The 23,493-nt window shown below is 40.8% G+C and overlaps 1 protein-coding gene across 2 annotated transcripts in view; it reads right to left on the reverse strand.

The window, feature by feature from the left end:
- The window catches only part of ZNRF3 (zinc and ring finger 3), a 64,393-nt gene that overhangs the window by 26,772 nt on the left and 14,128 nt on the right, over positions 1–23,493 (reverse strand). For both annotated transcript variants that reach the window (XM_066199353.1, XM_066199354.1), the window contains exon 2: positions 2,302–2,427. In XM_066199353.1, coding sequence (XP_066055450.1) covers positions 2,302–2,427 — 126 coding nt within the window. The remainder of the gene's footprint in view (positions 1–2,301; positions 2,428–23,493) is intronic.

The following is a 23,493-nucleotide window of genomic DNA, read 5'->3' on the forward strand; positions in this document are numbered from 1 at the left end:
TCAAGACCAGCCCTCCCCCATTTTCCTTTATTTTCCTTCCCCTACTTCTTTCCTTTTCGTTTCCCTTTTTCTTCTATTTTTCCTCCCCTCCCTCCCTCCTTTCCTCTCCTCTCCCATTCCTTTCCCTTTCACATTTTCTTTTAAGTCAGCTGCCAAATCCTAAAAATAACCAGAAGAAGATACATATACACATGCAGCAGGCTTGATATTTACCCAGGCAAAACAGTTTACAGGCCACACTGAATCCTCACACAGCAATTTGTGTACCAAACTGCATGAAAATTGAACTTTTCAGAGACACAGTCAGTCGCAATACAACTTATTCTCACTGGTAAGATAACCAGGCTGACTTAACTGAGAGACCTGAAATAAGCTCAGGGCTGATGCTCCTGCTGCTATCTGCACTCAACAATATTCCAAGAACTCTGAGAAGTCCTTCTAAATCAGGACATAACTTGAGCAGAGTGAGAACTGAGCAGAAGGGTTGCTAGCAAAAGATGGAGAGAAGAAACTACAGCAGAGAGCATGAAATAGGGAAGAAATACTTCAGGAAGAGAAGAATAAATAGAGAAACTAGAGAACAATGAAATGCAGTGCAGTATTGACTAGAACCTTGGCCACATTTTTTTTCACCTGTGGAAATTGCTACATAATAAACTGACACATTTGGAACTCTATGCCCAAATTCTCTGGACAACACACCCTATGTTACATCACCATCATTACACATCAAAGTAGAGCTCCTGAAGCAAAGCCAGAGTCTGCTGTTCAGCAGGCCAAGCTTTAGGAGGCTAAGATCAGCAGATACTGAGCTGAATTTATTCTGGAGATGCGTGTGGCTTTGGGGGAGTATAGAAAACATGATGGGATCTGGGCACATAGCAGTGGGACAGGTATATACTTTTAATTTATTTTTTTTTTTTTTTTGGCAGGGTACCTATAGTTCAACTTTCTTTATCCATTTTGCACATCAGTTTCCTCACATAATTTTCAAGAGCCTGACACATGGGACTGAACAGACTCCTTCCTGAAATGGCTTGCCTCAAGATTAAACTTACTCCTGGAGTTTACTTATGGATCAGTATGCATCTTTCAGGACTGAATCTTCTCTAATTCCCATCCTTACAAGACCTCATCCTCAGATTTTATCTTCCTAAGAACAAAGAAGCAACAGCTAGAATTTCTGTGAAACAAAAACAGTTTTCCAAGCTAGGAGGGGAAAAAAAAAAAAAAAAAAAAAAAGCTGTATATGATGCTGAAATTCAATAGAAAGGGAAGTCACTAAGATTCTTAAAGAGATGTTTTTCACCACGTACCACAAGTTAAACCTGCAGCAAGTTTTAGACAAGCAGGTGGCTTCCCATTTCCTTGGAAAGGTGAAGTTTTTAGAAGTTTTGTTTATAAATTTACAGAGCCAAGTTTTACATAAGAAACATTAACCTGCAATTTTATTTTCTGCTTGATACACTGCTAAGCTGAAGTCACCAATGCAATCCTACCATATTTAGGCAGCTGGATTTTAGGATGAACCCTTGCTATGCAGTAATTTTCAACTACTCAGTTACTGGTAGAACTTGTGGCCTTATGCTCTTTCCCTCACTTTCAAACCCTCTAGACTTCAAATGCCAACATATAATAACCTCAATATTCCAAAATTCTAAGGCATGAACAGAAAAATGTCATCTTTCTGCTTTCTATTTTAACATATCTGGGAGCAGTAATGGCATCTTAGTCGCTTCACCCCATAAAACAAAGAGAAAAGTTTTGCACTTAAGATTCCAGAGACCCCAATCCATGGCAAGATTTCAGGATGACGAAAATTTTAATTTTTTTGACCAGTACAATAAGAGTCGCTTGTTATTAGGGATTTCATCCTGTGATGAAAGCAAATACATCTTTCTAGGTTTTGAAGCTTTCTTTCCCCAGAAAGAGGAAATAAATGTATGTATTCTCAGAAAATTGTGCCTAGGGAAAACCAGTAAGATGCTTTCATTTTGACTACTTTGACCAAGTAAGAATCACAGTTGCAGTTCACCCTTTCTACTCCAATACTGCTTCTGCTAAACAGCCACTTTTGCTTTCATCCTTGTTAGGTTCCTACAGAGTTCAAAAAGGGAATGCTCAGCTCCCCGTCACCATCCCTATCAACTGAATTATGGCAGCATCTTTCCCTGAAGTACCTAGAGTGAAAATAGGCAAAACAGCAATATTTTGTGGAGTTTTCCCTGGATTTATTTCTTGTTGATTTTTCTCAGAAAGGAACTAATCTTTCCAAGAAACAGTCCCAAACTATCCCCTTACCTTTCCTAAGACAGTGAGGCATGGCTTAGGCTCCAACTCTGGCTGTTCCAATTTCACCACTCCTACCCAGCCATATTCATACAGGTCTTCCTCATCATTGCTGTTACACAGTCCAAGTGGATGCATCTGAAACAGAATCAGAAAGAAACCTTTAGCCAATCATTGGAATTCAAAAACATACAGACAGATAAATAAATAATAAATAAAAGCATATTTATTTTAAGGTACACCAGAAAAACTGAAGTGTAAGGCTGTATATATGAAGAATTCAGTACATTTCTGAAGCATGCTATGAGTACAAAATCTTTGCAATTTTATGTAAGCTGACTGTCATCTTGCTTATGAAAACTCATTTAAGACTAACAGTTAAATGTGATTTTTAGTCCTTTGCTCGGATATAAAATTCTTAACGACAAAGCCCCCTTTGGTACTGCGAACCCCCTTTCCTTGCAAATTGACAGAAATAACATAAACTGTTTGGCAGAGTCCCTTATAAAAGCTTTACACATCATTAAGATCCAGACCCCATGCTTCAGAGCCATTATCACCATTTTTTTTTTTAATAATTGCACAGTGTTAACAGGCTGTCATCCTTTGAAACAAGCCTATCATGTAAGCCAAACTGAGATACAAGAAACTTCCTGACCATTGTGAAACACTCTCTATTCTTTTCTGAACCCAAATGATGTGGGGGGTAAGGCTATTATGAAGTAAGAAACTTCAGTCTCCTTTCAGACATTTCTATTTCTTACACCAGGCAACAATATGTCTCTGTTTTGATTTCAGATATTTAATCTGTTCCTCCTCCTTCTAACACCTGGTGTAGTTACTCTAATTAGAGTAGCTACTCTAATTTTATTACGGCAAGGAGCTTCCTACGCATCTTTTGTCTTTTCCAAATTTGCTGTCATTCCTCAGGATAACATCTTTGTGTATGGAGTGTCATACACCTCACTTCTTATACTGTATACTGTCTTCTCCTTGTTCTGTTTCTCCTTGGATTTTTCACAGACCCTTGCCTGTTTCCCAGGCTTTAACATATATTCAGAGGTCTTTGCAAAAAAAACCCTGTACTTCATCCAGTTTCATGCCTTTCCTTAAATCTCAACTTTATCAAACCAGCTGAAGAAAACCACAAATTGATACCAACACTCTGACAACTTTGCTTTCTGGTAGCTGATTATAATAGAAGGAGATTATTCTGCTCAATAATTTACATATATATACCCCTCACTAATCCATGCAAAGTAGCACCATGTAATGGCCCCTAATCCTACCATCACTTCTGCATCACCAGCTTGTCGTTTTGTCCTTTTCTCCTTTTCTCCCATGTCTTGTACCCTGACTTCCATTTTGCAAGTGATACAATACATGGAGTGCTATTTATATTATCTTGTGGGGCCCTAACTCTCTGAATAACTTGGGTGATTACTGTAAAATATGGGAAACATGATGGTGAACTGACACAATACAGGGATTTTCCCTACCACTCATTATATTTCAAGATTCATCACCAATCCATTCCAAGAAAAAAACAAGCCACACTGTACTAGGTAGACTCTTAAATCAACCTCTCCTCTTTTTTTTTTTTTCCCCCCTGAGTGAGTTACTATCACACACTGCTGAGCTGTCTACCATGACACATGGATGAGCAATTTAACTTATTGCTAAAAGCTTGAGGGAAGTACTGTCACTGGAAGATGAACCACTCCATAAACTCAGGATCTGATGGTTAAACTCTTCAGCACAGACATAAAAACAGAAGATGGAGTCAGACAGAATGCTCTCTTCTAAACTGCCAGGGCAGATATACCAATATAATTAACCCCTGAAAGAGTCCATGGGATCCTTTAAGCAAATACAAAGCTTTAATTGATATTAAGTATCTAAAGAACCATTTCCTTGATGTAATTCCCTTGATGCACAGAGTATCAATTGAGCTTTGAAACCATAACCCATATCTAAGAAGTTTCTAGTTCAAAATCCTTGAAATATGCTGGGGCACTTTGCACATGCCTAAAAGGGTAAAACTGAACCCACGACTCAGGTGCTTTTATCCAAGGTTACAACATTGCTGAGGCTCTAAAATAACTTTATAAAGAGCAGCACCAATTTTATGTGGGTTAGTGTTACAGGGCAGACAAACATTAAACCAACAGATGAAGAATACTTTGTTCTGTAACTCTATCACCTAAAAGATCCTGATGATTAAAAGAAAACTTTCACCCTTTTTTTATGTCTGCCAGGACAAGGCATTATAGTATTACAAAATGCCATAGGAACAGCTCAGGATCTTTCTATTTGTCTCATGTATAAAAAAAGCTTTGGTCTTCTTTTCCCAACCATAGAATAATAACAGCTCTACCCACTTTAGTCTAGAGAAAAAGGACTAAAGAAGTTAGAAGGCCAAAAGGAACAGAAAATTCTTTCCACTGCCACTTTCCTCCAGAATACTGTTACTCTGTAACAGCTTCCAAGTGTGAATGACCCTCTGGATCAGACCCACCAAGCACACTCTGCAGGTATGTCCCTGGAAATCAGTACAAACCCGAAGCTGAAAGAGCTTCTTCTCTTCCTTTTTTTCTCCCATGTATTAAAGACACAGAAAAAAGCCCCAGAATCAGCACCAAGGCCAGTAAGACATGGGCTTCAATGACAGAAAACTTACTGTCCAGAAAAGAACTCCACCACTCCAAGCCACAAGTAGTTGGTAGATTCTGCTTGGATACCACAAGCTTACATTGCAGTGATCTCTGTAGATCATGACAAATAAGATACACTGTCATTTTTCAAACCAGGGATATCAACTAAAAGTGCAACAGGAGCATGTGAATTTAAATTCAAGCCTGAAACACTGGTGTTACTTCTGATTAGGTGCCCACACGGACAGAAACACCATCCACTGGGGCTGATGGTGCTTTTGACAGGACTCATCCAGTGCAAGTGTCTGTCCTGTTCTCATACAAGTCACAATGTAAGTGAATTAATGACAGAACACAAAAAAGTAAGGCTAAATGAAAATATCTATCAGGCCCAGAGAGAATCCAGGGTGTTTCTCGATCACAGACATGCTTTACTTTAAACACACTCAACAAAAGAGATGACTGACAACCTACAATGGCAACAATAAAACTAATTATTTTCTGTGAGGTGGAAAATTAACAGTAGTTTCAACCTGTCACAGTAAAAAGCAAATTTAAAACACTACAGTGCACAAGCCTCTAAAAAAGGAGCAGAACTATTCAGTCTTTTTGTGAAGACTTGAACTCTTTATTGCTGTACAGCCTGAAACAACAGACACTCCGTATAGCTTTCCCACCTGGAATGCACTTGGCACGGATTCATCTCTGTCCACATGAATTCACATTCCTTCACTGGACAGGCTTTTGAAATAAAATTTATGAGGTTTTGCAGTGCTCAAAAGAAAACATAAAAAACTAGTCAACCTGAATAGGAACTCTATCATCAGGGACAGCTTTCACCTAAAACCAGGTGTAGCCTCTGGTAACTGAATGGAAGAGAGTTCCTTTCCTGGCTCACCCCAGGTGTATGGAAGCAGAGCCTGATAACTCAGTTCAGACTTCAGACACTTTTGGTTACCCAGCCCCTCGGTGTCCTGCCACCACTTTTCAAGCTCTAGGTCTTGTTTCCTTCCTCCAATCCTATTTCCCAGGGAAGCTTCTTCTAAAGGAAGGATCCAAAGCCTGAAGTGTCTCAAGGCTCAAGTGAAATAAGGCAACCAAACAACAGAAGTACTTCACAGGTAGCAGAAAAACCTTTCGTACACTTCTGCTGGGACTTCTGTAGTAAGCATCTCCCCTGTGAAATCAGCCTTATTAAACACAAAAAGTGGACTGAGTGTACATTCTTCTTTTCAAAATGCAGTAAGTCATCAAACAGACTTTGAACAAATAACAACAACTTCATTCACCAAAAAAGTACTAGAGGATGCAGAGTGTCTGATTCAGAGACAATCCAGTATTTTGGTGCTAGACTCATCAGAAGTTGGATGGAATAGAGATATGGAAAAAGGGGCACACTCGCAAATACAGAAATATTCCTTGGAGATGCAGAGAATTAGGAAACCAATAGGAGCTCAAACTAGCAAGAGATATCAAGACTAACAAGTACACTAACAGCAAGAAGAATTGCAAACAATGTCAGCTATTGAATGGGGTTGGCACAAAGCAGTAACAAAGCAAGCAACCAGCTGTAAGGAGGGCTGTTAGGAATCATCCATGCAAACCAGGCATACAGGTGTCCAAGGAATCTGAGAGGATGCCTCCAGGTGTCTTATTAGAGCTGGCTGCTGTAATTGCAATGTCAAGCTCTACTATTTTTCACAGGTCATGGAGACTGGGGGGAAGGCCCTTGATGCCAGGAAAAGAATGCCACTCTCATCTGCAAAATCCAAGAAGTCGGACCTGGGAAACCCCAGTGTAGTCAGCTTCTCCTGAGTACCTGAGAAAACCATGGAACAGATCTTTATGACAGCTATTTCCAGGAACATAAAAAACAAGATGGCAGCTGAAAACACCAATCTGGATTTACTAAGTATAAATCATGCTTGACCAATCTCTGTATCCTTTCTGATGAAGCAACCTGCTCCATGGATGAAAAGGAGAGCTGAATGTTTCACTTCAGTGAAACATTTGACATCGCCCTCCTTCAATATCCTTTACAGATAGGCAATCCCAAACTGTACAGATAGGGGGAAGAGTTTTTCAAGAACTAATGAGTAAGGGTTTTTTAAAAAAAACTTAGACATTGCTATTGTGTCTGCAGCCTCATGATAAAACATGAATTTTTTTAATGCTGGCTGCAGCTGGAACACAGCAGCCTTTTTAGAAAAGGTGAAAGCCAGAAAAGCATTTCCCCATCACTCCGCAGCTTTGCCATGCAGAGAAGAATGTTTATTCCCCAGCACAAGTAGAAAACGCCATTAAAATACGGTTTCTTTTCCCTTTCAGGCATATTTCCTCCTGTTTTAAAGAAGTGCATCCTGCAAAAAACCAAACTGCCACAAAATGTAACATTATAGGACTTGAGCATTTCAGCAGTGCGCTTTTCTTGGCTATCAGTTGTGACCATGCCGTCCAACCCAGTGGTCAGCACTGAACCCACAAGTGGCTCCCACTAAACTTTCTCTATAGCAAGAGCATCAGGCATTCCTGAAATCCTCTCACTGTCCACTTACTCCAGGAAGCATGCCAAAAGGGATGATGAGAAATCCAGTCTATGCTGTAATTGAATGTCAAACCAGAGATACTCAGCTGAACACATCCACCATGCAGAAGAGGCCAGGCAAATTCTACAATGCAGACTGGCCAGTACTACACCAAGTCCACCAGATCCTGTGAAAAAGCAGCAGTAAGTCTTGAAGAGCAGCCAAAGGAGGTTTTGTTAACTAGGGAACCAGATCTCAGCGCTGATCTAGTTCATCAGCAAACTCAATTCACCTGTGCCATGGTCCAGCTTCAAATCCCTCAGGAGAGGAGGAGAACTGCCTGAAAGACATACCTGGCAGCAGCAGCACGTTCCCAGGCATCCTCCTGCTAGGACTGTCCCAGCTCAGACACACTACAGATACCCACAGCATGTGCACAGTAACAGACATTTACAAATCTAAACTCAGCACGTTTAGATTTGTAAATTTGCACCAGATTTGCTGCACATGCAGGGATTGTACTGCCCAAGCTATGCAGCTGGGCAACCTATTGCAGCAAAGCAGCTGGACACTAATTGTTCCAAACACTTTGCAAAGGAAGCTCCTCGTCCATTCAAATAGAAAACCAGCTTCTCCTTCCTTTAAAGCGTCTCAAAAAGCAAAACTCCCATGAAAAGATGTACATACTGCAGACAATTTGAGGGAAGATTTATTCTCTCAGGAATTTAAGTGCTTTGATTACACAGAGTTCTCATACCATAGTATTGGCAGACCAAAGGAGAATAAAGCCATGTTTACAACTGTGGCTTTTTCTCTCCTTTTTAAATTGGCGGAAAGATGATGGCAAAAAGTGCAGGTATAATGTCACTAAGGATGGGAGAAACTAGAGAGAAAATCTGGAATAAAATGATACCTTCATAAATTACTTTTGGCAGAAGGCCAGTGGCTACATGATAAAACAAAAGAGTTCTGAGCTCTATAAGGAACAAGACAGACCTCCAAAACACACTAATTACCAAAATTTTAGACATAATCATAACTGGCTGGGAAAAGCAGGATTATCTTACATGTCATGAAAAATTGCATTTGTCCCATAGCACTCAAGTGGGGACTTATAACTGAAAATATTAGGTCACTGCTATAGAATCTCTTTGGCTTAAGTTAAAAGCCTGATATGGAGTTACCAATACTTTGCAACTATGTTTTCTAGCAGAAAATGGACTAGGAAGTATGAAGACACCCTGACAAAAGCTGTACAACATAATGGGATTTGTTCAACCTTAGGGAGTGTTTGGGGCCCAGAAAGAATGAAAACAACTATTCAACAACAACAAAACCCAAACAAACAACAACAAGAACAACAAAACAAAACAACACTAAACCCCAAACAAACAAACTACCAAACCCAGTTGACTGAAGCTGTTCGTGTAAGGAACCCTGAAAGAAATTTCCCTTTGCATTCCCTTGCCAAAAGCGCACAAGACGCACACTTAGAAAAATTTGGCTGTGATGACAATTCCAAGACTGTTAGGAGGGAATCAGAAGACAATAGGGACACACGTACGCACCAGAGAAGGTAGTATTTTATTTTACAAGAGCACACAGCTCTGAAAAGTCTCAGAACTATTTATTTGCAGATTGTATTTTAGCAAGGGAGTTTAACAGATTGACAGATATGATGCTGACCCAAAATTTCACAGTACTGTAAGACTCCAGGCCACTAGTGACTGTTCTTTGTATGTGCACACTGATCTGAGACGTCCAAACTCACTACAGTTCATTCTTCTGACACCTGAACTGGTCTAGATCCTGACTTTCCAGGCAGTCCTTGATGTAGTAAGAGCTGACTTGCTTCTTTCTGCAGAACCCTCTAGGATCTCTGACAAGAGAAGATATTATTTTGTGTATTTTGCAATAAGCTACTAACAAGCAGAGCAGGTTTGTTTGCATGCAGGTTTGTGGGGAACTTTGCTAGACAAACAGAGAAGGGTAGGGAAGGAGAAAAAAAGAGTTAAAAATAACACAAATTATTTCTGAGGCATCCTTTGGGCTAGAAAGTGAAGATCCAATTAAACAGCAGTATAAGGATATACTAATTACATCTGGAGATCATAGATACCTCCCATATCCTATTCTTCTAATTTTGGGTGGAATGCTGCACTGGAGGAATTCCAGCTGCATACACGAGTACATCAGATTATTTTCTTCATGTTTGCTGTAAAATACCCTCAAACATATATTACTCCTGCCTTTTTTTAATCAATATTCCACATCTATGTCAACTACCATTTCGCTCTCCTCCTTGCCACACTTCAACAAACACTAATTTCATCACTGAGAAAATATGAAAAAAGAGATGGTAAAATTTGTAAAAGCACATAAACGCTGTTACTTACAATGTTCTGTCCTAAATAACCTCACCTGTTCACCTTTCACCATAATGAAAATTGGATGTGTATTCCCATGCTTTGTTTGATCCCCTATAACACCATATTCTTACTGCAGCTACTGTCCCTATAGGACGCTCATGAAAGATATTCTCAGGTATTTAGTGAAGTCTCATTGTTTGGATTTCCAAAAGTAGTCAGTGTCCATGCAAAATGTGACCCAGCCACAGAGCTCTAGTGCATCCCTTTCCATTTCACACCACAGCCTTCATTAACAAGGTGATTACATTGTCCTGTCTCCCAGAGGAAGCATTCACCGGGGGAGGGAGGGAGGGAAGAGGAACAGAGAACATGCACATAGAGAATGGCTGCACTATAACTAAGAACAATATTGTACTTAAAAAGAGGGAGGGGGGAAGGGAACTAGTGCGAGTAGATTGCCACAGAAGGACGCAAAGTCCTTACCACAACACTAATCAAACTTCCTTTGTCCTACATACACATGCCAAGCAGAAACACTGTATTTCTGCCAGAAATCATTTTCTATATGCATGACATCTTATCTATATAGGGAGGTAAAAAGCCACAGAGGAAGGGAAAAAAAAAAAATAAGGTGAGAATTCAGAAAGAAATGAGGCTTAAAATGCACAACACTCCATTCCATCCCCCTTCCCCTCTCGCCAACCTCTCATCTATAATCCAACACAAGAGAGACAACAGGCAAACAGCAAGAGGTCATCTTCAAAGGGCTGGTTGCCAAGGGAGGCCAGTGGAAAGAGCGAAGGCATGTCCTCATCAAAGTCCAGCAGCTGTGGGAGAGCCACAGAGGTGCAGCTTCCCCTGGGGCTGCAGTGAAATTCAGAGATGGAGGATAAAGCTGGAGCTGGCAATATAAAGTGGGCAGCTTTGCACTTTGCTTCGGGGGAAGCACAAAAGAGAAGGGTTAGGATATTTTAATCCTTCTCTCCACCCATTTTTGCACTCAAGATACTTGAAGTACTGTTTAGACTCATCAAGATACGTCGTATAGAATATGCTGCAGCAGGCAGAAGGCAGCAGCAAGGATCAGCTTTCTACTCAGTTCAAAATTAAAATTTTGTCTCAGTGCTCAGAATAGGGATGGAAAAGGTACAGCAGATAATGCACATCCAGCTGTAGTTTCATTACTTCTTACAGAAAACATAAATACATGTTCACAGTGGGAGCCTGGGAGACAGTCATACAATAAACACTGCCTTCAAACACTAGCCAACAAAAAGTGTGCTGTTTTTCTAGAAGAAACTGTGAAATAATAAATAACAGACTCCTAGCTACCTGCAATATTTGCATAAAAATTAGAACATAAAAGCAATCCCAGACTCTGCTTTTTAGAATTCTCATAACATTTTGAGGCATTTTTATTAAATATGCACATGATGACCAAATGTAAAAATTAAGCCCCTAGTCCTCAAATACAGGAAAAGTGGCTGCAAATGCAAGCAGTGAAATCTAACAGATTAAGTAAAATCTGAACAGAAAGAGGAATCAAAATGAACAAAAAATCTAAAATTCAGAAATATTTAAAATTTTAGTTTTGTCATTCTCAAAAGCTAGGAGCTACTCTATTTTAGAAAACTGTCATCCTGCCCTGATAGAATCACTACTTTGTTATTATTTTCTCTTAAGTGTCTTAATTAGCCGACAGAGCTTAAAAATACAGTCGCTGAATTATCAAGTAATGGTAGGATAGAAATAATTTCATTATATTTACCTCCCACGTCATGCCCAGTATCTTCCCCAAAAGAGACAAAGAAGGGAAGCAGCTGGCATCTGCTAAGGATGAACAGACACACTTCTTGAGCGTGTGTTTTGGAGCATGAAGTTTCAGTTGCTGTCAGCACAGTGGCAGCTTGAGTGCTAATTCAAATGGCACCAAAGCTACATGGCTTGAACAAATACTCTGGGTTGCAACAAAAAAAAAAAAGCCGTCAGCAAAAAAAGGTTTTAATATTTAGAGAGTTCTTGATCAGTACCTTGACTGCAAGTCAGTTTGGAAGTACCATTAGGGAAGGAAAAGACAGATCAGCAATATAGTCAGCTTTACTCAGCATGAAAAAAGTTTTTCAAGGCAGAAACATAACAGTTCATAGCCTAAAGATGTACTCTGTCAGTTTAGTATGTGAACTGATCTTAGAATATTTACAAACACACTCTTTCAAGATTCTATGAACCACACGATCTCTGGCCAGCAGAAAAGTTCCTTCAGCCTGTGCTGCACAAGATGCTCTCAGCTCAGAGGTGGAATAATCATTTCTCAGCTCCCAGAGCTCAGGCACACCCCGAGGCACAGGCCCAGCAGAGGTGGGATTCCAGCAGTGCCTGCTCTCACTGCCCAGACCAGACTTTCCAGCACCCACTCTTCTCCACACTCTCCCAGTTGCTCCTCCCACACTGCATTATTTCTAAGGAATCGTATTTATTCCTCTGTCTTGATATGAAAGTACCTGCACTGCATACTCTGTTCAGTCTTTCCTCACTCCTCTGCCACAAATCACCCAGTTCTGACCCAGTCTACTGCAAATCCCTTCATACATCTCTCTTAAGACATTAGAGGAAGAAAAATATTGCAATCAGATATGGGTATTATGGGTCTCCATTACTTCTTTGTTATGCTGCTATTAGTTAGGACTATTTTGGACACCTCCCCTTGCTTCTTACCTTTGCACAGATTTCTCTAAAGCTTAACCTTTAAGATTTCTAAATTTATAAATAGTTGACTTGAGGATAACTATCATATTCTTGGGTTGAATTTTGTCATAAATTACAAAGCACTCTCCTGCTCTCTACATTTAACTTTAGCTTACACTGCAACAACCAAAAAAAAGTTCCAAGAAAATTCCTGTGAGAGTTTACAGTCTGAAGGTATTGCTCATCTTAAACTGTTTTTCAAAGTTTTCCTTTGGTCAGATTCTTGTTAACCTTTTATAAGCCATTCTGGTCCAATATACAAACCAGTGAAGTTCACAGAAGTTCTTTTTCCAACTCCAGCTGTCACATGCCTTCTCATATATCCCTGTTTCCTCACTATGTGCTCCAACTTTCCTCTCCAAAACTTATCGATTGACCTTCCTTTCATCTGATAACCTAGATTACTTCAATGGATTTGTACTCAACTGACAGCTTCTGCCCACGTGAAAACATTTTAAGGTGCTAGGTAACTTTTAGAGGGAAAGGACCCAAAAGGGAAAGCAGGGGTCTCCAAATAGGTACTGTTTGCCTCCAAACTGCCTCCTCTTTCTCCAGCATCAAGCTCTCAAGAAGTTACTTCCACAGCATCCTTCATGCTCTGCACCTGCTTTGCACGTTTTCTGGCAAAATCCAAACATCACACCTAGTTTTATGTGCACTTCCGTGTCAGCTCCAATTAGCACACTCTATCTGGCCTATACACTGTGGAATTACAGGTGAAGCCAAAGTCTCTGCTGCAACTACTCAAGATGAGGCTCTAGAACAGGATGTATGCAACAGAGTGTGATCTCCTTTACAGGAAGATGAGATGTCCCTGCCCAGAGAGGAACTGAGTACTTTAAAAGAAGTACAGGCCAGTAAATCAGTTGCCAAGAGCTGTTACTGGAAACATATTAAGGTTTAACATTTAGGTTTTTCCATAAAAGAAAAATACCTGGTGCACTGGGTTCTCCATTTCAGGCAAAGCAATGAGTAATGCAGTGTTTCAACACTTTCTCTCACAAGAATTCAGTGCATATTGCAATCTTTCATGTTGCCAGACAGAAAGCACTCAAATCCACTGGGGAAAAAACGCCCTTCTTAAAAACTACCACCTGATGGCAGCCTGTGGCTTCAGTCCTATTGTTCCAAGTGGCAACTGGCAACCATTTTGAGTGAGATTAGCTCTACCCTGAGTCACCACTGAAGAATGCTCCGTATAGTAGAGGGAATGACTTGAAAATAAAAAGCTACGCTCAGTTCTGAGGTAGCACATTGCTGAACTAGTCTCTGCAAACATGCCCATTTCACACACTGTGAAATTCATCCTCCCTCTTTCAGCCCTGCTTTGTTTTTATTTTGCACAGGAAATAACCAACTTAAATGTAACTCAGTCCAGAGCATAATTCATAATACTTGATCAGATCAAAAGCTGACTTGATGGCCAGTTTCACTCGCTGCTCACAGCCTCTGCTTTGACATCCGGAACCAGAATCAGAACTATTCTGCACTCAACTAATTATCACTTCTTTGCTCTTTTTCATTCATCAAAGGCACTTGTAGGAACTTAGCACTTGGTGCCTGAAGGATTCAATTAATGTTATTTAAAGTCAAACGAACAATAATGGAAGTTTCTGGAATTCTGGAGACCTGATGCACTCCCTTTTCATTACAAGGAATTTATTCCTGATCTAACAGCAAAATTCAATTCCACTTTGAATAAAAAAATACAAAAGTGAACTGTTTTACAGAACGGAAAACCAAAACAGGTTTTCTCAGATTTTTCTGAGAAATATTAACGTAGATACTTACCATATTACAGCACCCTATGTATGGGTGGAAAAAAACAGGTATCAGAAGTTTCTAAAGTTAAATTTTCACCATAATTAAAATAATTGAAATCATGAGCCCAACTCAGCCTTAGATTTCAGATGCTTGTGCTGTATTTCAGGAGACATCAAAAGTTTTTCCATCTTTTCATCTCCTTCCAGATGATTCCTCCTTCATATGGTCACTAATCTATTGCCTCATTTCTCCTCCCTTCCAGACTAGCCCTTCACTACTTCACTCCCATCCCATTTTTTCTCACCCAGCTCCTCCAGCCCTGGCATACAACCCATCCCAGTAAGTTCAGTAAAGCCTATTGGCTTGGGTTTAGTGCTGTGTGTCTTCTGCTGGCACACCTCAACACTGAGGTGTGCCTCACTGATTGGGAAATTAAAACTGCACTCCAAAAACACAGCAGTGTGGGGTGAATGAGTGCTGTCTGCAGGACATCCCCCTGGCATGTCAGAAAGTTTGGACAGTGCAGTGAATGAGGCAAGATACTATGAGAAAAGAAAATACAGAGTTGTGGTTAAAGCAGCCTGAATGCTTCCCAACAGACGGGATGGCTTCCTCTGCCACAGGATTCCTATGCAATGTTGGGCAAGTCAAAAACAGCCATGCAGGGTGTGACCAAAAACCCAAGCAGCACAGTATCCTACCTCCAACAGCAGCTAACTGCAGAAATTCGGAGAACACGAAAAGCAGAAAAAACAAGGAATGATTATGCTTTAGATACAGCCTCTTAATTATGGCTACCAGTGATTGATACTTCCAGAGCTGAGATTTCACCAGAATATTGTGTTTAATGCATCTATGTTCCATGTTTTTACCTAATTCCCTTGGAATGACACACATATTTACGACTTTTACACCATTCTACAGCAAGAAACACAACCTACTGTTTTTAAAATGTACTTTCTTTTGCTTGACTATGAAGCTGTTTTGTGATTTCAATGAGAATGCTCTCATAATCCTTGTGCACCACAAGGAGTAACCAATAGTTGTTCCTTAATCACTGTCTCTACATCAGGCTTTACTCAAAGTCTCTTGTCAACAGCCTTCCAAGCTGATAAAACTCAGGTGTTTTTCAGTGAATGTCACTCTGTTACATGACTCAACTGATCCACAGTTTGTGATCTACCTGTTCCTTTATCTGGTCTCCCTTTCCAGTTTTATGATGCACTCCATGCAGCATTCAAGCTCTTGGACCCAGTGGTGCTCACCAAATCTTCTGCTTTGCTCTCTGATAATTTGCTCTTCTTACCCTTCCTACTAACTGCAACATCCCATGAAATTTTCAGTGTAAGGATAAGGTTTTCAGAATACACTTTATCCTTAAGAAGGAAAAGAAATCTTAGCCACAATTTTGAGGAGCTTCTTATGATGCTTCTCTGTTCTCCCTGGTGAATGCCTGCAGCTTGTATTACAATTAACCAAGATCAGCACTGATAACCTGCTGTACATAGAGCTGTGACTTGGGAGAAATCCTTTAACCAAGGTCTGGAAAAGGCACATTCAACCAGATATAAACAAAGGGAACGGCCTGCAGAAAACGTGACAGACGCAAAAATAAAAACAAAGTCAATGGAATCTCTGCTGAATCATAAAAATAAACAGGAAAGGCTAGGCATTGTGAAAAGAACAACCACACTCACAAGCACATCTGCCCTCCACTGCCGGGGAGCCATTAATTTTGTCTGTAGTATTTAAATAACACTGAATTGGTGTTCATTTTTAAAAATGCATTTAAGAGTCCATTCCATCAGGCATTTTGAGAATAGTTTATCTATCTATAGAAAGCTAATATATATCACAATCAGCAAAGGCCACGTGAGAAGAACATCTGTGCTGGAAAAGCCATGGTTAGGATGTTTCACTGACTGTCATACAACATGCAGCCTCTGTCAGGTAGCTAACCGTACAGCAAAGTATTTACCATCGGTCTTGAAACAGTCATTCTAGCTCAAGAAATCACAATCCCCCCCCAAAAATTACAGCCATTCAAGTAAACTTCTCTTTGTATGATGAGCCCACAGACAGAATTACTGTATTTGTACCTGTAATACCGTTGTTATCTATTAAAAGTTAGCACATTTTCCCCTAGATTAATAACCTTTTCTAGTTTCTTACACAAAAGAAAATCTGAATGAACAAATCAGACGTTTTAGCTGACAGTGCTACAGCTCTGTTCCTATATATACTCCCTCAGGCTGGAGTCTGAGTAAAACCTGCTCATGATCAAACTCATCTGCTCACTATCATCATCAGCTTCCTGTTCATTCATCAGTATATGAATGGTTACAATAGGGCCATCAAGACAAAAGATGGCTTCAGAGGGAATGTCTAACAGAGGAAGAAGTTACATCAGCCCGACGCTCCTTTGTTCACAAAGCTCTGACCATTAATAGCAGCTAAAGACAAGGCAGCTGCTGCACAGAATTAGGAAGAGACAGAAAGAACAATTACTTCCTGGCAACGTTTTTTCCCCCTGCAGCTCCAAAAACAAACTCTACAGAATACACAGTGAACAGTAAGAGAATGAGAAAAATCCTGGAGATTTAGTTGTCTTCCCTCCAATCCTGTTAGTGAGCAATTTAAGCAGGTACCTGTCAGACATGCCAGTAAAACTGCTGTTCTACACCTCCTGCACTACAAGCAGCAACATGGACTCCACTGCTCTTCAAAAACAAAGTACAATGTCACAGTGTGCAGCAACCCCCAAAACAGATCTTCCCTGTATGCTTTCAAATTTAGACAACACATGAAGTAATGGGCTGGAAAAAAAATAGGAAAGAAAAACCCATCAAGGGCTCTCCGGTAGAACTTGATCCCTATGGGAAGACCTAAGCCACAAGCTGGCAGAGCCTGGAAGCATGTACTGCAGAATTCTCACCATATGCTTGCTCTAATCTTACATTCCTTCACAAATATCTGCTACTGGTTTCTGCCTCAGTCACTGGAGCAGAGGAACTTTTTTGGTTAATTCAGCGTGGCAGTTGTGTTAATTCACTTGGTTGTATGAATCGAAAGGCCACAGATAACCGCTGGCAGAAGTGGCTGCACAGACTCAGCAGCACACACAAGAAATCAGCTACAACCTCTCTTTTTTCATCCTGTTGCTCACTAGAAGCAAAGATTGGAGATGCCATACTGATGGCAGAACCCACCAATTTACCCTGTTCTATGGGCAGAGAAACCTCTGCTTTATTAACTGTTTTCTCCAACAGTCTGTCCTTCACATATCTGGATGGCATTTCCAAAAAGAATATATTTTAAAGCAGAAAGCCATGGTAACTGCTATGATTCCCATCCCAGAATTTTTCTCTAGCCTCTGTGTATGATGAGGGGAAAGTGCCTGCAGCAGTAACACAAGTACATGTCAGAGCTCATCTCAAAGCTCTGTAAGATGTGCAAATTTCCTGGTGCCTGAAGGTTTGCTAAGTAGAAACCAAAATCAGAGTATTTTAAGTATTGAAGCACTTTCTATTAGTGTCAAGTATCAAATCACACACATCCATAGAAGCAGCATGGCAGAAGAGAGATGCAAGAGGGCGAAGAAAAAAAGTTTTGATGCTGACCAGCAAAATTTAGAAATTTCCATACGAGGCAACACAAGAATGCCAGTATCATCCCACATACTCCACAACAAAGAGGATGAATCCCTTTTTCAGCAGGGACCTTACTGCTTGCCTTGTTAAGGTAATAAACTGATTCAGCAGACTATAAATGTAGCTTTGATCCCAGAAGAAGGCAATAAAGTTAACAATATAGGCAGTCACCTTTCCCTTATGATAGATTTTCGAACTTCAGAGAACCACAATTTTGTGTACTAATCTGAACTGCACTGCAAACGGTCTCAGGCCTACAGGGGAAGGAAAGCTGTGGATTTTGCCAGCAGGAACAACCACTTTGATCTCTGGCATCCTGGAATACATTTTGGGACTGACATAATCCCATTAGGTCTTTCTTCTAAAACAATCAATAAGTGAAACAACGCAAAAAGGTGAAGCTGATTTTAAGTTTTGAAGTTAACAGCTTCCCAAAGACTTAGAGGGACAGGCTCTCCCTCCCATGGACCTCCAGCCTATACCAAGAGATGCAAGCAGGCTTTGCTCACCATCTAAGCAGAAAAGCTTGTCCTTCCTGAGCACCAAACATGTGTAAAATCAATGCAACTATATTAATTGATGTGCACTGCCTTTCTTGGCAGTACTTATTCAGGCTTTGTGCCATGTCTTCATGTAACTTTTGGATATCAGACTGTGCTAGCTCAAGTCGTTTGCCATACACCATACAGGCACAACTCTGGGTGCAAAAGCTGGACTACCATGCTCTACGTCACAATTTCACAAGGTTCCCTTTGAATTGTAAAGGTGGGACCTTTACAGGCAAAATGAAGGTTCAGAAACATACTTCGGCAGCTGTAGCATATAAAGTGAGGTCTGTAACAGAGAAGATTGCAAACTCTCTCCACCCCTGCACATTTGTTCCAGAAAAGTCCCACTTCTTCTTCCCCCTTTCCACAGATAAAGGAGGAGAACAACTGTTTCTTTCCCATTCACAGCTTGTGCCTGAACAAGCCTGTGCTTCTTGACAATGGATCTGGTTTATCACTTCCCCTCCAACTCCACCTTGCCCGTGCTTAACTTCTTTTCATACAAATCCCAGAATTTTTTAACCAGCATTCTCAAGAGAAAACAAAATAAGCTTCCATTTTAACAAGGACAGCAGCCTGAAAACAAGTATTCCTTCCTTTGTTATTTTCCTATTTCATTCCACATGGACACCACAAGTGAGAGAATACCACATGCAGAAGTTGTGCAAAGCAAAATAAGAAAAAAACGCAACTTTGCAGTCACTTCAAAATATTTGAGCTCCACACTACTCATGAAAATGTTCCATATACTGAGGTATCCCTGCTCTATCTCTGTGGCACATGCTTCACCTCTCTAAACAAACAAGGACTGTCTTTGTGCCTTTGTTTAAATTAAGAAAAAGAGAAAAAAAAAAAAAAGAAAAAACAACCTGTCTCACAGGCTGTGATTACATCAGCAAGAGCATTCTCCTCTTCTCTATCAATCCTCCCTTACTCAGGCTTTGAAGAGCCTCTGTGTGCTGCTGCCACTTCCTTTGATCTTTCTATTTTATGCCCCAGGGCCAGCCCTGATAATATCTGCTTTGCCTGCACAGTTTTGGAAAAGGCAGCAGCACCCATTCCTGTCCAAGAGCAGCTTTGTGCACACACTGGGGCCGGCATGTGCGCCCTGTGATCCCGGAGCAGCAGGCACACAACACACACAGCCTGCACACACGCCGCTGCAGCAACATGTGGGCAGCCTGCCTGTGCCCTCCTGTGTCTCCTCTCAAAGAATACACGGCTCTGACAACTTAGGGGGAGTCTTCCAGCCAGGCAAAGGAACAGCAGAAACCTTAGAGGAAAATGCTGCCTGTTTTAGCGGCTTTTTTTGTTTTTGTTCAAAAAGAAAGAAAAAAAAAAAAAAGGCAGAGGTAGAAAGCTAAAGACTGAATGGCAGAGCAGCAGGGAAAGAAACACAGAGATCCTACCAAGAGCCAAGTGTCTGATCCTTAAATGAGTGAAGATGAAAGGACACCGTCATTATTATTACTATTATTATTATAGATAACTCTAACTAGAAATTTGGAGATCTAACCTGCAGCAGACCATCGTAGTCTCTTCAACAGATACAGCCAGGCATTTTAATGTTACCCCTCGTTACCTGATGGGGAAATTGCTTTTGATTGTACCCTTAGTGGCTAAAGGGAAATTTGTTTTTCTCAGTTTCATGTAATGGCATCTCCCCATAAAATGCATGCAAATACTGACAAGAGATTATTAATTCAAGAGACAAAGTGCTGCCCTAGAAAACCAGGGAGCAAATTCAGTCTGTTTAGTCCCACTGCTGGTCCTGGCAGGAGCCACCACGTGCATCAGACCCAGTGTGCATCAGGCTTTGCCCATGGCAAGGTTTGCTCTCCAGAAGCAGCACCCAGCGGCGCCGTGCACAGCTCTGCTGCACACAGCAGAGGATGCACACAGCTTCCCACTGCACACTGCTATTTACTAACCCACGGCTTTTATTACAAAAATCACGTTTCAGTTTCCCCCATTTGGGGCAAGTGCCACTACCGTCATTCTCCTGTCACACTGAGAGCTCAGATTGACTAAGGTGTAACATCAGGCCTGAGATTTCACAGGTTCTGGCAAATTTTGGAAAGATCTTTCCAGACAAGAGTTTGACCTGCTTTACTCCACTCAGCAGAGGTGAGTCTTTCATCCCAGACAGCACCAGGGTGCACTTCACTACCAGATCACATCAGAAGCAGCCAAGGAACTTCCAACAGGATCCCTGTATTTCTCATGCCTTTATGGGAAAGGATATTTTTAATCTGTATTTCTTGCAATGTGTCCTAATCCAAAAAAATTGTAAGAACTAAACAGCATTTGAAGAATCTCAGAAAGCAAGCCTTCACACTGAGACAGTGATGGCAAGACTGAAAGAAACCCTGACCTTCTCTGCCATCTCACAGTGCAGTTGCAGGCAGCTGCCTGCTCCAAGCTAAGCCCACTGCAAACTGCCAGCTACAACCCCATTCCAGGTTTTACCCTCAGCCGCTCCTCCTAGTACTTCAAAGGAAAAGTATTTTTGTACAGCCCAGCAAGGAGTGTAAACTGTTCAGCTGCTTCCAAAGCTAGATTATTTAACTCTTAAGTACCCAATATCCCTGCCCTCAGCAAGGGATTTCTGTGTAAAGGAAAAAAAAAATCACCAGGAGCCTAAACATTAAGCCTGAAGTGTTCGTGACTTAACTAAAAAATGATATGCCAATAGTCACCTTCCAATTTTTCCTCCCTCTTGTTTTAGAGGCGAGAAAGAGGTCAGAAAAAGTAGGACTCATAAAATCAATTTGTGAGGGCCACAGAATGGTTTGGCATGGAAGGGAATTTAAAGCTCATCTCATTCCAATCCCCTGCCATGGTCAGGACAACTTCTACCAGACCAGGTTGCTCCAAGTCCCATCCAACCTGGATGGGGCATCCACAGCTTCTCTGGGCAACTTGTGCCAGTCCCTCACCATCCTCAAAGTAAAGAATTTTTTCCTAATATCACACAGATACTTTCCATAACACATTATGCATTTGTTTAAAAAGCTAGAAGACATCATTTCTCTTCAGTAATGTCAAGTCAGCTATAACTATCTAAATACCTTCTGAAGTCAGGCCAAAGGATCCCACAAATCCAGCAAACTCCACTAAACTAAATGCTTCCCTTGGCCTCCCACCCATTCTCACAGTAGTGACAAGCCAGGCTTCCTAACAAATGAAACTTCAAATAAATCTTTGCAGAAAATAAGAAAATAGCCTGTCTGTCTTTATGCTGAAAGACAACTGTAAAGGTAGACACTCAATGTTCTGTTCTTAAACTAAAAATGGGACCAATTTAATTACTTTTGTTCCGAAGTTCCTCATGAAATTTGAGTTTCCACACTTCCCTACCATTTGGAGCACACCAGGAGTGGGCCAGTGCCCACCACTCCCCTCCTGCTCCCTGGGGTCCCAGTTTTGTTTCAGGGCCAGATGGCTCACAACCGTACACACTTACAGCCCACCTTCCACCAACACAGAGATGCAGGGAAAGGCACTCATCTTTACATTAACAGAAGATGGGTGAACTTTGATCTCAAACAAGCCACTTCATTTTGTCTGACACCAGCATATATACTCAAGCATATGTACCCATATATTTCAATTACAGAATCTGCAAAAACCATTGGGATTTACTGTATCCAAGCTTCTTTTTGCTTGGCTATTAAACAACAGAGGTTGCTTACTAATTAAACACAAGACTCTTGCTTACAGTGAGGCTGTCCATGCCATTTTTCTAATTCTGCTTTTGTTCTACACTTTATTTTTTATATCGCAGCTTGTCTGACTTGTATTTATACAAGGCTACGATCAAACTTAAGCTGCATCTTCTTTACTAAGGCACATCTGTATTTAAAACACTCAAAACCTGGTAGATATGCTGCCAAAACCTTCATCCAGATTACAACACAGGGTAAGATATTGCTGCATTTTTAGTTCGGACCTTCTAGTTCTGAATCTTTTTTCCTCTCTCACACCTAGCTGATACTTCAAATAACTGGACCTCTGATACCAACACAGAAAATGAAAGCTCAGATAGATTTAACTCCTCATTGCTTTGTCAAATGTTACCATGTATCTGCAACAGCACCATTATGATAGTTTAGGTAATAAGGATTCAGGATTTGCCACAGTAAATAACTTCTTTTCAGCAGTCTCACTTATTTTGAGGTGGTCCCAAAGCTCTGAGAGCAGGACAGAATTACCACTACGAAAATCAGGGGTGCACATGTGGAAAACACAAGCAGTAAAACTGGTGTGTGCAGGTTAAACACACATACTTTGGGTGTGCAAGGCAAGGGAGTATAACCAAGTGCTTTTGCCTCAGACCTGATTTTGCTGAATGGAGGAACAGTCTCGAGTTCTTCTCCTGGAACTCTCAGGAATCTTTAACATCTAGCCCATGAGCTGCCTCTTCCGACCTTTCTATGGTTTCAAAACTACGGTTTCAAAGTTAAGAACAGTCAGAACTGAAGAGAACCTGTAAAATTATGACTTGCTGCAAGCATTTAACAAGATAAAGCTGTTAATTTTGTGATCATCGTTTTCTACAAGACCTGTCTCAGTACACAAGACGGACAAATGGAATAAGGGTTAAAAAATTAGAGGTTACAGCATCTAAAAACTTATTTGAATGCAAATTGAAAAGTTACCTGTCAAACCATTCTGTGCAAACCTGAAACTGACTAAAAAGCATCCCCAATATATATGGTTCATATGGCTGCCTGAATAGCTCCTCCATTGAATGTCTCTGCAAAACATGGGTAGGCAACTCACACCAGAATATACAGAAATAACGGCTAGTTCTACATTATTCAGGTTTTTGAATTCCCACTCAAAATATTCAATGTTCTAGGTGCTGCATTACTTCACTGCTACTGGCTAATATTTGCACCAGCTGCATCACTCACTCAGCAGCAGAGCCTGACGAGTCAGCACAA

Source organism: Chamaea fasciata, unplaced genomic scaffold, assembly GCF_029207755.1.
Source record: "Chamaea fasciata isolate MVZ Bird 193981 ecotype frontalis unplaced genomic scaffold, bChaFas1.0.hap1 SCAF_18, whole genome shotgun sequence".
Taxonomy (NCBI): Eukaryota; Metazoa; Chordata; class Aves; order Passeriformes; family Sylviidae; genus Chamaea; species Chamaea fasciata.